At 31.0% G+C, this 15,161-nt stretch overlaps 1 protein-coding gene across 2 annotated transcripts; it reads right to left on the bottom strand.

Annotated features, from left to right (window-relative positions):
* LOC134696561 (all-trans retinoic acid-induced differentiation factor-like) lies at nt 1–14,874 on the bottom strand. Of its 2 annotated transcripts, none has more exons than XM_063558418.1 (7): nt 14,775–14,874; nt 7,036–7,154; nt 6,134–6,205; nt 3,367–3,438; nt 2,739–2,854; nt 2,116–2,216; nt 1–1,514 (listed from the first exon to the last, which is right to left on the bottom strand). In XM_063558418.1, exons 1-7 carry the CDS (start codon nt 14,829–14,831, stop codon nt 1,407–1,409), a joined length of 645 nt encoding a protein of 214 aa, XP_063414488.1. In that variant the 5' UTR covers nt 14,832–14,874; the 3' UTR covers nt 1–1,406. The 2 variants fall into 2 exon arrangements, with proteins under 2 accessions (XP_063414488.1, XP_063414497.1); XM_063558427.1 differs by having other exon boundaries at nt 7,036–7,150; nt 14,775–14,872.
* Between the last annotated feature and the right edge of the window lie 287 nt (nt 14,875–15,161).

The following is a 15,161-nucleotide window of genomic DNA, read 5'->3' as shown; positions in this document are numbered from 1 at the left end:
TTCAAAGAAGGTAATGCTTTTATTAACAAATTAACCTGATTTAGGTCAAATGAGTATTTTAAGAAAATTATTATATATAACAAACTAACAATATTATAAATTCTTATGAAAAAATGCAACTTTATGTTTGCTGCATTTAAATTACTCCTTTACATGCTGATTTGTTCTGTTTGACTTTTTTACATACCAATGAAAGCTTTGTAGTATTTTGCATACAATTTGTCTCAAACCATAAGATCATTAATCATAAATCACATGGTTGAAATCAAAAACTTCCCATCATCTTTTCTAGACCAAATGCTTCATATAGAATTTGTAGATCTAATGAAGAAGTTGCAGGTAAATTGGAAAACCCTTCCATGTTCAGTAGGTAAAATAAAAACTCAAAGTATCAACAAATTGGATGTGACAGCCTGGTAGTATTGAAAATGTCTAACTCTATAAAACACAATAGTATCCAACAGAGCCAGGCCAAATTTTAACTCATTCTTTGATACAAAATCTGAGTAAAAGAGTAATATGCTAAGAAAGTTAGCATGCCACTGTGAATTTGTGTACACAATTGGACATACTTGAAACTAAAGAATAATTTAACAGTGCAAGTCACCATGAAGTGCAAAGGGCACAACTTTCAGGAAAGAATGTAACCAAAACATGCACTGGAGGGTAAAAATTAATAGCTGATTCTTTAAGAACATACTAAAAATAAGAAATTATTTAGAAAGCGTAAGGGAAAAGTTAAATAAACAAAATGGGATATTCTTATACATCTTCATACCAAATATATCATTGACCTACCATTAATGGTTCCCTTCAAACAGACCTAATCACAAACTACTAAATGTAAACTTAGCAAAAGTTTAAAAGACAATATATAACATAAAGTCATTTGACTTGATTAAACCTGATCATTCTAACAAAAGAATTAAATCTCAATAGTTGACAATACACATATATCACATCATTGAACATGTATACCAACAAACTATATTAATCAAAGAAAATAGTTTATACTATCTTATATCAAATCAGTAATTATGATTCTATCAAAATGTTGCAGTATAAAGTAATATAAATAAGTGTTGCATTATCAAGTAATATAAATTACTGTCAGTAAATTAAGGCAGCAACAAAAACATAAACTTTTCAGTTCAACGTTGAAAAGTATAAATTAATAAAATAATTTCAATGTTAGCTGTTATGAAACAAGTTATATAATGTATTGAGAAAAATAGGTTTACTATTTAACAGCACATATTTAACATTATGTTGTCTCTTGGTTGCTACTACTAAGTAGAACATACCCAATCATAAGTAACTTTAAATATATAATCGTAGGATTTCACAAGGGAAAACTAGCATCTTTTGTGGAGAATTTCAAGACATTTCAAGACAATATATAAATTCTAAACTTGTTTTTTAGCCTTTCTTCTCTGTGTAACCCATAAAAGTCCTGATATCACCACTGTACTAACTCCCAGTCCTATCACAAAAGTCACTGTTGGAAATGTACCCTGAAAAACAACAAATAACATGCTTTAACTATTAGTGTGTTTTATCAATATTATTTTAACAAAGACATATGTTATGAAAGTAGAACATTTCATATAAAGCTAACATTATATAATCCAGTATGGATACATTTGAAAACTAGATAATACTTAGGATGGATAAAAAATCTGACACTTTATAATAAATGTAGCTTGCAACTATAAATCCTTGTTTGCCTTAAAAAGAGGTTAATGAAGGATTGAAACAGGTCAGGCTGTGAATCACAAACAGGTGCTTTTCCCTCCTCCTTTTAATAGTAATAATCTAATTTGATAATCTTTAATATCCTATTCATAATGGAAATTGTAAAATCAATTATTTGACTGTCAATCTTAAAAAACACCAAGTGTTGTCCTTTCATAACTTTAGCCAAGTATCAAACATCGGAACTAATATAAAACAATTCATTAAATTTAAATATTTTGTCCATGAAAAAAAATGTTTCATGACATACATCAGAATAAATAAGCCTAGAATTTTTGAGGCAATACTAGAGTATAATTAACATATACTCAAGGAAATCATTAAGTAATGCTGTAGTCATGTGAGACAAAAACATCTTACCTGACGTAAACATTTATAACCATGGTAACCAGGTTTACATAAACATTCTGTTACTTGTGGTCCAACATCAACACAATAACTGTTAACATTAGGACAGGTTACTGAAATTAAAAGAAAATTTCCTGTTAATACCATAACAATTAACAAGGTATTCATTAATCGTAATACCTTTATTTAAAATTCTTTAAAAACAAATTTTAATATACTGTGGATTCATTAATTTTCGTGGGTACTAGTTTTCTTGGATTAAGGAAAACTTGGATATTTGTGGATATTTAATTTCATGGTTTTGCTGAAGTCTGTATACAAACCTTAAGAAAATTAGTAATTTCTTCAACATTGAATTTCATGGTTTAATTGTAACCACAAAATCCAAGAAAAATTGGTATCCAAGGAATAATAATGAATCCACAGTTACTTTTTGTTTTAGAATATTATCTAAAGAAATCATTTCCCATTTTTTCAAGCATTTACCAATTGGCAAAACATCACTTTCCTTTTCAACCTGCATCAAGCAATGGTTTTCTATTCAATATTCTAAGGCCTAAATTGATATTTACAGATTTATTTATAGTATGGTTTAGCACTTGATTTGACAAATTGCACTGAATTGTTTTACCTACCATTATAAACAGTACATGAACTTAGTTCACCCGTACAAATAACAGCATCTTCTGTATGTTTTGTTTCATTCCATAACTCCCTCCCTCCTGGGCAATCTATCTTGGGAGGCAATTTTCTGTACAACAAAAATGTAAAAAGATGTACAAAACATTCTACTTCATATGTTGTACATATGGTATACAACAGTAGCCAGGGGATTCAGTACAACAAAAATTCTAAACTTCAGTTCAACAATGTACAAAACATTCTACTTTTTATGTTTTACATTTGGTAAACAATAGTAGCCAAGGGATTCAGGTAAACTCAACCCTACCCCCCTGAAAACAAAAAATTCTATTTATTTAGGACATTGGAATGCCATTTTTAACCATCACTTTGAAGAATTTTGAAACCCTAATTTGTCTTCTTTTTTGTGTATATTTCTTGCAACTGATCAACAAAACAAAGCTCCTTTTTACAACCTATCTTATACTGATTTCTTTTTTTAACATTTTGGTTTTCATAACTAGGTTAATGCCTGTTCTTGTATGTATTCTGGTCTTCAAAAGATTTGGTTTTTAGTTATGTGAGCGTACCACATCTGATTCAGAATATAAACTAACAAGACAAATACAAATACAAACTCACAAAGTTTGTAACTGTGTTAAACCATGGAATGCTTCTATAGTTGGCACTTGTATGGAATTATTTTGTAAATATCTGAAATTTAAAAAAAAATAACACTGTTAATGAGGTCATTAATTTGCAATTAATAAATTTAAATGAGCAAATTTTTCAATTGAAATTCAACAAATTTGAATGATGAACCTCTAAAAATGTTAGAATTTAATGCAAATTCATATTAGAAATAAACTAAGTCTTGTTCTTTCCATGCTGCAGAAAACATTCAATAAAAATCATGAAATCAATTTTCCTCCATTAAAAAAATCCTATTGTGTTAAGATTCTGATCAGTGTGCCTGATATTGGTTTCTAATCTGTTCTGAAACTGATGTATGAACAATATCTAATCTGTTCTGTCCAATGTGATGAACAATTATCTGATATTGAAAGATTATAATTTCAACCAGATGCTCTGCAGGGCGTAGCTTTATACGACCGCAGAGGTTGAACCCTGAACAGTTGGGGCAAGTATGGACACAACATTCAAGCTGGATTCAGCTCTAAATTTGGATTGTGATTAAATAGTTGACACAGCATAGGTTTCTGACACAGAATGAATGTGTTCTAATGAACTTAAAAATTTTGTTTTCTCTTAGAGCAATTCACTATGCTGTTGAATATTAATCCTCTCAAAAAAATGTTTGAAGAAATTTTCTTTATATTTATGAAATTTCTAATGAGAAAATTGAACCCAATTTTTTTAATCACATCCCCTTTCCCTTATTCCAAAACTAATCTCAATTAAAATTTCTAATGGAGTTTGCAACAATAACTACTCATTTAAATACATCATAAAATATTAAGATGTAAAAAAACTGCTTGTTATCACTGAATGGTAAAGATTATTTTAATTTATCAGTTGGTAGTAAAAAGTGAATATACATTGTATATTGTATATTACAAAGATTTGAGTTGATGCTGGACAAAGAAAGATAACTCCAATTAAAAAAAATTCTTGCAATTGCACAATATTGTGCAGTTAGATATTTCTTGCTTACTATTCTGGACAAAGAAAGATAACTCTAATTAAAAAAAAAATTGCTATTTCACAATATTGTGCAACTAGATATTTCTTGCCATTGCGCAATTCTGTGCAATTGAAAAGACTTGCTATTGCACAATACTTTTATAATAATTTTAGATCCTGATTTGGACCAACTTGAAAACTCGGCCCATAATCAAAAATCTAAGTACATGTTTGGATTCAGCATATCAAAGAACCCCAAGATTTCATTTTTTGTTAAAATCAAACTAAGTTTAATTTTGGACCCTTTGGACTTTAATGTAGACCAATTTGAAAACAGGACCAAAAATGAAGAATCTACATACACAGTTAGATTTGGCATATCAAAAAACCCCATTTATTCAATTTTTGATGAAATCAAACAAAGTTTAATTTTGGACCCCAATTTGGACCAACTTGAAAACTGGGCCAATAATCAAGAATCTAAGTACATTTTTAGATTCAGCATATCAAAGAACCCAACCGATTCATTTTTTGTCAAAATCAAACTAAGTTTAATTTTGGACCCTTTGGACCTTAATGTAGACCAATTTGAAAACGGGACCAAAAGTTAAGAATCTACATACACAGTTAGATTCGGCATATCAAAGAACCCCAATTATTCAATTTTGATGAAATCAAACAAAGTTTAATTTTGGACCCTTTGGGCCTCTTATTCCTAAACTGTTGGGACCAAAACTCCCAAAATCAATACCAACCTTCCTTTTATGGTCATAAACCTTGTGTTTAAATTTCATAGATTTCTATTTACTTATACTAACGTTATGGTGCGAAAACCAAGATAAATGCTTATTTGGGTCCCTTTTTGGCCCCTATTTCCTAAACTATTGGGACTTAAACTCCCAAAATCAATACCGACCTTCCTTTTGTGGTCATAAACATTGTGTTTAAATTTCATTGATTTCTATTTACTTAAACTAAAGTTATTGTGCGAAAACTAAGAATAATGCTTATTTGGGCCCTTTTTTGTCCCCTAATTCCTTAACTGTTGAAACCAAAACTCCCAAAATCAATCCCAACCTTTCTTTTGTGGTCATAAACCTTGTGTCAAAATTACATAGATTTCTATTGACTTAAACTAAAGTTATAGTGCGAAAACCAAGAAAATGCTTATTTGGGCCCTTTTTGGCCCCTAATTCCTAAAATGTTGGGACCAAAACTCCCAAATTCAATACCAACCTTCCTTTTGTGGTCATAAACCTTGTGTTAAAATTTCATAGATTTCTATTCACTTTTACTTAAGTTAGAGTGCGAAAACTAAAAGTATTCGGACGACGACGACGCAGACGACGACGCCAACGTGATAGCAATATACGACGAAATTTTTTTCAAATTTTGCAGTCGTATAAAAACTATTAGTTTTACTTTACATTATTTTTTTTATTTTTTCTATTAATTTTGTGTCTGTTTTTATCATACAATTATATATTACACGTATATACATTTTCATAATATTCATCAGGATAATATTTCACTAGTTTCATTGGATTAGCATACATTGTCATATACTCATGTATACTTGTCTGATCCAGTTTTCCTTTTCTACTGGATGATCATATACAGTTATTGTGAACTGCTCCTTAATTTTTACCCTTTAACATATTTAAAACAACCTATGGGAATTTAGTTTGAAACATAATGTCTGGTTGTAAATTAAACTGAAACTGATGTATGAACAATATGTTATAAGGCAGATTATCATACTTACAAAAACTTTAAGTTATTGAAATTGATGAACATATCTTCAATAGAAGTGATATGACAACTGGACAAATCTAACCTGAAATACAGAAAAATAACTATAAAATGAGTATACATGTAGTCATTTAACCCCGCCACATTATTTAAGTATGTGTCTGTCCCAAGTCAAGAGCCTGTAATTCAGTGGTTGTCGTTTGTTTATGTGTTATATATTTGTTTTTCGTTCATTTTTTTACATAAATAAGGCCTAAGTTTTCTCGTTTGAATTGTTTTACATGGTCTTATCAGGGCCTTTTATAGCTGACTATGCGGTATGGGCTTTGCTCATTGTTGAAGGCCGTAAGGTGACCTATAGTTGTTAATGTTTGTGTTATTTTGGTCTTGTGGGGATAGTTGTCTCATAGGCAATCATACATTTGTACCACATCTTCTTTTTTATATGATATCATAAATCTTGACAAATCTAAGTTGGAAAAAAACATTACCTGAAACAGTAAGCATGTCATTCGGGAATGCTGATAAATTATTTTGTATTACATTGTTCTATATTTCATTTTTTCTAAAAAAAAAATTATAAACTCAGGTTATGTATCCTTGTTTATTCAAGCAAGTCCAAAGCACTTTATCACTAGCAATTTTTTTTTATGTCCTTATAAATGTTGTTCTTGTTAGTAATTTGTTGCTGACCAGGGGCAGATTCAGCCATTTTAAAAAGGGGGGGTTCCTAACCAAGAACAAAGGGCCAGGGGGTTCCAACTACATGTGTCCATTCAAATGCATTGATTGTCCAAAAAAAAGGGAGGTTCCAACCCGCTGACCTTGGATCTGCCACTGGCTGTCTCATTACAGTACCTTGCAAATCTACTTTTTTTTCATAAATGTTTTACTTCCTAGTGTTAGAAATCTTACCCAACAACTGATGATTCTGTTTTTCCTTTATTAACACAACATCTTCCCAATTCTTCAGTGTTGAGTATAGAGCAGTTTAATGACATAGGATAGGAACAATTCTTCTGACATAATTCTATCTGAAATAATTACATTACATAAATGCTTCATCATAATAAGTTATTTTGATTGGTAAGTAGCAATCTGGTGTCATTCTGAAATTAACCTTCATTTCAAAATGAAATATAACATTCATGATAACAAAAGCTTCCAGAATGCATGAAACTGATGGGGAAAAGGTAAAGAAACCAAGGGTCATAAATCCTTAATCCTGGTCGACCTATTTCACAGAACTTACCCCCTGAATTTATTTTGAACAGATATATAATGTTATGGAGGGGTATTTGCGAAAAATACCAGTCAAGGGGATGTGAAATTCAACGAGCCGTAAGTCGATCGAAATTCTGTTTCAAGACCGATATTTTAGTCTCTGTACAGGTACAGATAAAAAAATAACTTGTATTAACGCTGTAATTCATCATTTCATAAACATGTTTTAATATGCATAATTTTTAGACTAGGTGGATATTATCATAGAACCGCGGGAATTATATGTAGTTATATGCATTAGCTTGCTTTTGTTATGTTAAATTTTGTCAGGAGGATGTTGGACCATCGTATTTGAGGAATTTTCATTGGCAGTGGTGAAAAACAGGCAAATTCGTTTATATTGAGAATTTTTTTTTAGAATATGCAAAAAATACACTGGCTACCAACCAATCAAAAGCTGGCATTCTTATATAACCTGTAATTATATATAAAATATTGATTGTTTATATTCTGACTTGAAACATTTGTCACTGGACATTGATAAAAAAAATATTGATACACCAATAAACATGATAAATGGGTACAAGTCAAATCGGCAACTGGTCAAATCGGCACCCATAGAAAAAGTCAAATCGGCACCTGGTTAAATCAGCATCTAGTCAAATCGGCACCTATTTAAAGTCAATTTGGCATCCAATAATATTGGATATAATATATGGGACTGGGACTACATGTATTATGCATAATAGTCCAAGATATTTATAAATAATTCTAAAAATTTATAAATTCGATCATGAGGGGTTGGATTTTATCATGCATTACATGTTAAAAAGCAGTAAAATACAAAAGTTAATCATTTAAAGTTTTCTCAAATTTTGTGACTGATGTTTCGATAAATTTTCTTTTCAATTAATTAATAAATTTAATCAAGTACATAGTGAAAACACAATGTAATAGCACCGGCTTTTGTTTCGCATATTTATGTCCTATTTTCACAACTATATGATACAATCTACTAGTGAGAATTAATACAAAAACATTATTAGACCACAAATAGACTTTTTATGGATATATATGCGTTGTGGTATCAGGAGAAAATTAAACAGGTTGGGAACAAACCCCCTGGATGGTGATTATACCTGTATAGAGGGATAAACCTTCTTTAGAGGGATAAAATTATCCCTCTATAGAGGGGTATTTGTGTTTGCACTAGATTTAAAGCAAATTAGGGCAGGATGGCATTTTCTAATTATATTGGCTATAATCTCTAGCAGTAGGGTCATCAACATATGCACTTTACTAAAAATTGGGATAACCCGTTTTCTGCTAAAGTGACAAAACTTGAAATCTATTGTATACCTATCTGAACACCTGATCAACATCAAAAGGAATAGTTGACCTTTAAATTTCTTGTTAAATCTAACAATAGAAATTCTGTTCAGTGAGGCATAAGTGAGTAGAATTTACCTGATCATCACAGCTTTCAATCATGGTGAACAATAGATTTTATATTTAGTCTGATATAAAGCAGCAAACTGGGCATGTGTATATTAAACTAAGTACATCAATTGGTGCATCAACTGTTGCAGGTTACTGCCATAATAAGTAGAGAATGCCGTTCTGCCCTGTTTTGATTTAAATCCAGTCTCAACACAAATACCCCTCTACAGAGGGTTAAAACAGTAAATTATATAAAACAGCTAAATTTCAGTAAATGGATTAAACTATCTGACTATTGAGTTTTATGGATTGAATGTTTTATAATAATTTCAGATATTAAATAAAGTCATAAATTGATAAAGATAATAACTATTTTATTTTGATATGCAGATAAGGTTAGTTATGAATTTAATATTTGTACTGCAGGTATATTCCATATTGATGACCCACCATGTCGACATCAACCTGATGTGATTGTATTCTTATTGTGTTCAAGCCTTCACAAATACCTGTGAGGTAGGTTATGTTATGTTGAATCTATGTGCGTTTTGCTTATTGTATTGTCTGCTCTAGAAAGTGCTTTATGCTTTGTTTGCACGTATGTTCTTGCTTTGCATGTATATGTTATTTTTAAATATGCTTATTTAAATTTGGTATTTAACAGTTCATTGCATTACTGTTATAATGTATTACTAATGCATCGACATATGCATTATGCAGGGTTTCAGCTAGGATTTTGAGGGCTTTAGTCACTTTTGCGCGTGATAAAAATCAGCCTTATTTTTTATAATAGCAAGGGGTCTAGGATGTTTATCAAACTAGCTATACATATATGTCCAAGTCCTTCAAGGACTAGTCTAGGATCTTTGAAGACTTTAGAATTGCTAATGTAGGCAGTTATTGGCAATATTGAATGAATTGACTGACGTGATGCTAAGATATAAAGATAAGAACAGGGATCTGGTAATATGGTTCACAACTTCACTTCAGTTATTTTCAGGGCACACCCCTAAACAAAAGTTGGGTGCCTCTATTTTTTAAACCACTGCACAAATGAACTTGTAACGACTTTTTCACTTCACAATCATTTATATCCTTGAAAATATGTTTAAATATCTATTTGGAATCAATTTCTTTAATATTTGATAGAAGGATCTGCATCTATACTTAATGTGACGATTCTAATGACTGTAGATCATGTTTACTTTCGATTTTTAAACGAAATGAAATGAAAATGGGAAGTGACAATTGAATAATAATTTCAGAATAAAACCAGATTCATCTACGAACTTTTACGCATGCGCAATACAGAGAACAGGAAGCACCTGTTTGCAAGTGAAAATATTTACGTTTTGAATAAAGTTCATTCTTTTTAATCGAAGTTGTCGAAAGTTTTTGATGAATATTTATATAAAGTATGACGAAAATACGTTAAAATGACGAAACTACGACAAGCAAACTGATCGTAAGGGAAATATTGAAATTAAAATAAAGTTGAAATGTCCGGGAAGATTATCAATTTTGTTCAAATGACGAAAATATGACAGAATTGTGAGAAATGATTAAAATGAAATGCTGACTGACTGATTTAACTTAAATAGATTATTATGATGGTCATTTATGAGGTTTTATAATAATAATTAAGGGATTAGTGACCCATCTGATTGGCGATAGGCGGATTACTTGTCATCACAACTTTTAACACCTTTGGTAAACGTTAATTATCTGAGGGTCATAAACTTGTCAGAAACATAAAGACAGGTAGAATTCAAGTAATTTGATGTGTAAATATTTTTACACTTTCCAAATTTAAGTGACGAAATTGATGTGAAATATTTTCGTCATTTCGAAAACCTTTTCGTAAAATACGAAAGTGACGAGCGCTAGCAAAATCACTGCATTATGATTAGATTTGGTATTTAGATGTATTCATGAGACAATAGAATTGGAGATAACATTTTTAAAGATAAACTTGTATCACCTGGTGTAAAAAAATGTGTGTCAAAAAACTTATAACTTGTACAAAAACCCTGTACACATTATAATTTGTACAAAGTTACATCTTGTACACAACCGTATATATATTAAACAAATTTAACATGGGTGCCGAATTGACTACATCAAGTGCCGATTTAATCAGGTGCCAATTTGACTAGGTGTCGATTAGACTATACTGGGTGCCAATTTGACCGAGTGCCGATTTAACCAGGTGCCGATTTGACTAGAATTCCCAATAAATTAATCTGGTAAAAAAGTGTCCCTCTTCTTTTAAAAGGCTTCTACCAAGGATATCGTGCCAATCACTAGAAGAAACAAATTTGACAGTAAATTAAACATTTGAAACCATCTCAGGAATATGACAGTTGGTATCCATTCGTTTGATGTGTTTTGTCCACAGGCACTTGTTTCTGTCAAAATGGGGTTTACTGTTACCTGTTACCTATTCTGTACTTTCCACCTTTCTCAGATGAACCACTTCAGTCGGAATATCCTCTTGAAGTGTAGAATCCCTTATATTCTCTATTGGATTAAAACATCTTCTTTATACACTTATATACACCGCCACCACACTTATTTAAAAGTATTCAAACTGTATATACAGTCATATTTTAAAATCTAAAACTTGATAGATTCGTCCATTGTTATTTTGTCCTTTATCTCACTCGAGTCTCTCTCCTCATCGATAGAATATATATACATCACATCTATCCACCATTCACATAGACTGTGACACTTGCTCAGCTCAGCAAATGTCTAATTCACAATCCTTATACTTAAACATACTCATCAAATGCAAACTGTAAGTCCTAACCCTTACACTTACACATAGTATATACCCCTAATCAGAGAGCCTTATTACAGAATAAGATTATTCATAGACTTAAGGTAATGAACCATTACATTGTTATTTGTACTTAAGACTTAGCGCCAAATAAACATTTAAAATCTAAAAATAATATGTAAAGTTATTACTGATCATAAAGCGTTAAAAAGACCACTTAACTTTAACAATCAGTTTAAATCTTAACTTATCATATTCATCTATACCACACTCAAAAAAAAAAAATTTCACTATATATGTCTCTTTAACTTGGAAAACTATATGAACAGTCTTTATAGTAACAAACTAGTTCTCTTCTGATGTAGACCAAAACATAAACTGCTCGACAGGCGCTCAATAGTTGTCCATAATTGTTTTAAAAACTGGAATTTTGTACAGTCCACTATTAATTGTAATAGATTATCTTCAAAGTTAAATAAGTCGTCCACAAGAAGAGCATTTATCTTATCATTTAGTAGATTTCTTAGTAGCATAATGAATTTCCTTCTCACTCCTTCCAAAGAGTTACATTTTATAAGAAAGTGCATTAAGTCTTCAGATTGTTTAAAACACAGAGGGCATAAAGAACTTGTTCTATTTCCATTAAATTTTGCTCGATCAGCTTGAAGAGTGTAAGTCCCACTTATTATTTTGGCTTTGACACATGCTCTTTTAACGGATAAAAGTTCTGGACCACAACTCTCCCAGATATTATGAACTACACCAACTTTAAAGTTATCAACATTTAGCATTTTCATAGATACTTTTGTCCTAGCTTCAAGAATTAAAATGTTTTTCCAATAGTCATTCACTGCGTTATAAACCAATTTTTTCCAAATATGCTTTTCTGGGACTAAATCCATTACCTCTATAGGGGATGGTAATTCATACATTTCTGTTAATTTTATAATTTGAATAAACCAGTTTTCAGAGTCTCTTGTTTTCAAAGCAAGCTGTCTTTGAGCGATACTACGTTCAACTGACCCGTGATTATCTGCAATGTTACGAAATAGGGAAAGCATTTTTTTGTGAATTTCAGATTCTATAGGAAGCTGACCAGTCAAGACTAAAACAGCAGAATTCGCAGTGCGTGACGGCAGATGCTGGATTTGTTTCAACAATTGTATATAATAAACAGATAGTTTTGCTATATCAGTTTTTGTTAATCGAATAATATCCAGGCCGTACAGTAGCCTCGGAGTGACAAAGCACTTTATCATATGAACTGAAACCTTCGGATTTATCCCATTCAGGCCATAGAGACCAGCGCCCATCAATGCATACACTGTTTTACGAGCAGTTTGTATTCTATCTGGTACAACTTCTTTAACTCCAAATTTAGAATTTATGTCCCTTTTTATTCCTAAGTGGGTAGCATTAATTGGTGTATTTAACTTTTGGTCGTTCATATACCAGGAATGTTCTGACTTGTCTCCTATTTTCAATACACAAGATTTCTGTTCACTAATCGTATATCTAAATTTATTTGCATGGTCCATTTGAATATTAATCATAGTTTGTAGATCATATGGATCATTAGCTATCAATGTAACATCGTCTGCTACAGTTGGAGCACCACAGTATATTGAACCTATGTACGATCCAATTTTGTTTTCCTCATAAATTTTCAGTAAAGAGTTGATAAAAACTTTATACGCAGTTGGAGACCAAACTCCTCCTTGACGAACGCCTTGTTTTTCTTTAAACCCACGTGAATAATTACCTTCCCATTTTACTTTTCTAGTTAAATCTTCATACCAAGCCCTAAATAATAACCAATTATCTCCAGATATGTTCATTTTATGCATTTCTCTAAAAAGGCCAGCATGCCATACTATATCAAAGGCTTTTTTAGCATCAGTTAATCCAATATATATGGGTAAACGTTTTTCTTTAGCTTCTATTCTTAGTTCATTTACAACCAGCCCCGCTACAGTAGGGGATTCCCCTTCAGTGAACCCTTTTTGTAATCTACTTTGCTGATTTTTAATGGAGCTTTTGTTACGGGATAAATGTAGCTTTTCTATAGTTTTTCCAATAGCACTAGTTATAGTTATACGTCTATCAGTCAGGGGTACTACTTGTACAAGTGTATTTTATTTACTTGAAGAAGTAAAAAAAAATATACACATATGAGTAAATTTGTAGGATACTTATACAAGTGAATTTTATTTACTTGTATAGGTAAAAAAAAAATTGGCTGAGTTATGTCCCTTCCGCATTCAGATTTTTTTACTTGTATAGGTAAAAAAATCATCCTTTCTTCTTTTCTTGAATTCTGAAGATTTCTTTGCTCTAATAGAATTTTAAATTGTTTACCCTTTGCAGATGTCTTTACTAATCATTTAAGTGTAATTTCATGGACAATGAAAGTCCCATTTGTCTGTTATCTTCTTAACACTGCTCATTTACAAGCCCCAAAGGAGCAATTTTTGAATGCCTTGCGCAAATATACAAGATCTTTGCTCAATCAGTTTCTTTGATGAATTAATGAGATGAAACATTGAACTTTAATGAAAAAATTTGAGCAAACCTGGGAAAAATCATTAAAGGCATGATTTTTCATCTCAAAACTTGAGCATTTTTGTGGGATTGTAAGAAAAATTTACTTGTACAAGTAAATTTTTCAGAAAAATTAAGGGGAGATTATTCAAACATTATTTATTTACTTATATGTGTATATTTTTTTTCACTTCTTCAAGTAAATAAAATACACTTGTACAAGTAGTACCCCTGACTGTCTATATGAATTTGGATCTTCTTTTGGTTTTCCTCCATTTTTAAACAGAGGGCATCCTATCCCAATTTTTAAATTATTTGGGACAGCAACAGTTTTAAAAATTAAGTTTATCAATTTAGTTTGTATATTTATAACTGTCTGTCCTCCATATTTCAAGTGTTCTATGGTGAATTTATCAACATCTGGAGCTTTTCCATTTTTAAAAGATAAAATACATTTATTCAATTCGTACTCAGTCACTTCCTGAATCGGTTCTCTTGTACTTAAAAATACTGGTATTGATAGTAAACCCCATTTTGACAGAAACAAGTGCCTGTGGTTTTGTCATTTGATTTTGCCATTTGATTAGGGACTTTCCGGTTGAATTTTCCTTGGAGTTCATGATGTTATGGGAATTATTGAAACTATATTCCTAATATTCATCGTTACCTTTTCACTCTCAAACAACGGTAATATCATACATGTGATTATTATGTAGACCAACATCGTTCAATGTTGATTTTCTTCCTGGTGAGAAGGGAAATAACTCTATTCTAGTAATATGACCTAAAACCAACATAACCTATAAAAAAATGTGTACAGTAACGTATTTTATTTACTTTCGGTTGAGGTGTCATACCACCAATCTGTTCAACCAAATTTTTACAATTTTCACAGCTCTCTAAATATTTTACCTTAAGTTTAACTTCATAGAAACCAGGTATATCCTGAATCGCACATGTATCAGCTTTCTACATGCCAATTTTCAACAGGTGTTTAAAATCATATAAAAAAGAAAAGGTCTTCCGAATAGAGGTACCGCTAAAAATAACCCCT

This window comes from Mytilus trossulus, chromosome 1 (assembly GCF_036588685.1).
Source record: "Mytilus trossulus isolate FHL-02 chromosome 1, PNRI_Mtr1.1.1.hap1, whole genome shotgun sequence".
NCBI classification, from domain to species: domain Eukaryota; kingdom Metazoa; phylum Mollusca; class Bivalvia; order Mytilida; family Mytilidae; genus Mytilus; species Mytilus trossulus.
This window is presented reverse-complemented; position numbering and strand designations above follow the sequence as displayed.

Coding starts and splice junctions, on each gene's coding strand:
- LOC134696561 (XM_063558418.1), bottom strand. CDS start 14,831: ATGTTGGTCTACATAATAATCACATGTATGATATTACCGTTGTTTGAG. Junction 6,206..7,035: donor ACAGAATCATCAGTTGTTGG/GTAAGATTTCTA, acceptor TCTGTATTTCAG/GTTAGATTTGTCCAGTTGTC. Junction 1,515..2,115: donor GTTATAAATGTTTACGTCAG/GTAAGATGTTTT, acceptor GTTGTTTTTCAG/GGTACATTTCCAACAGTGAC.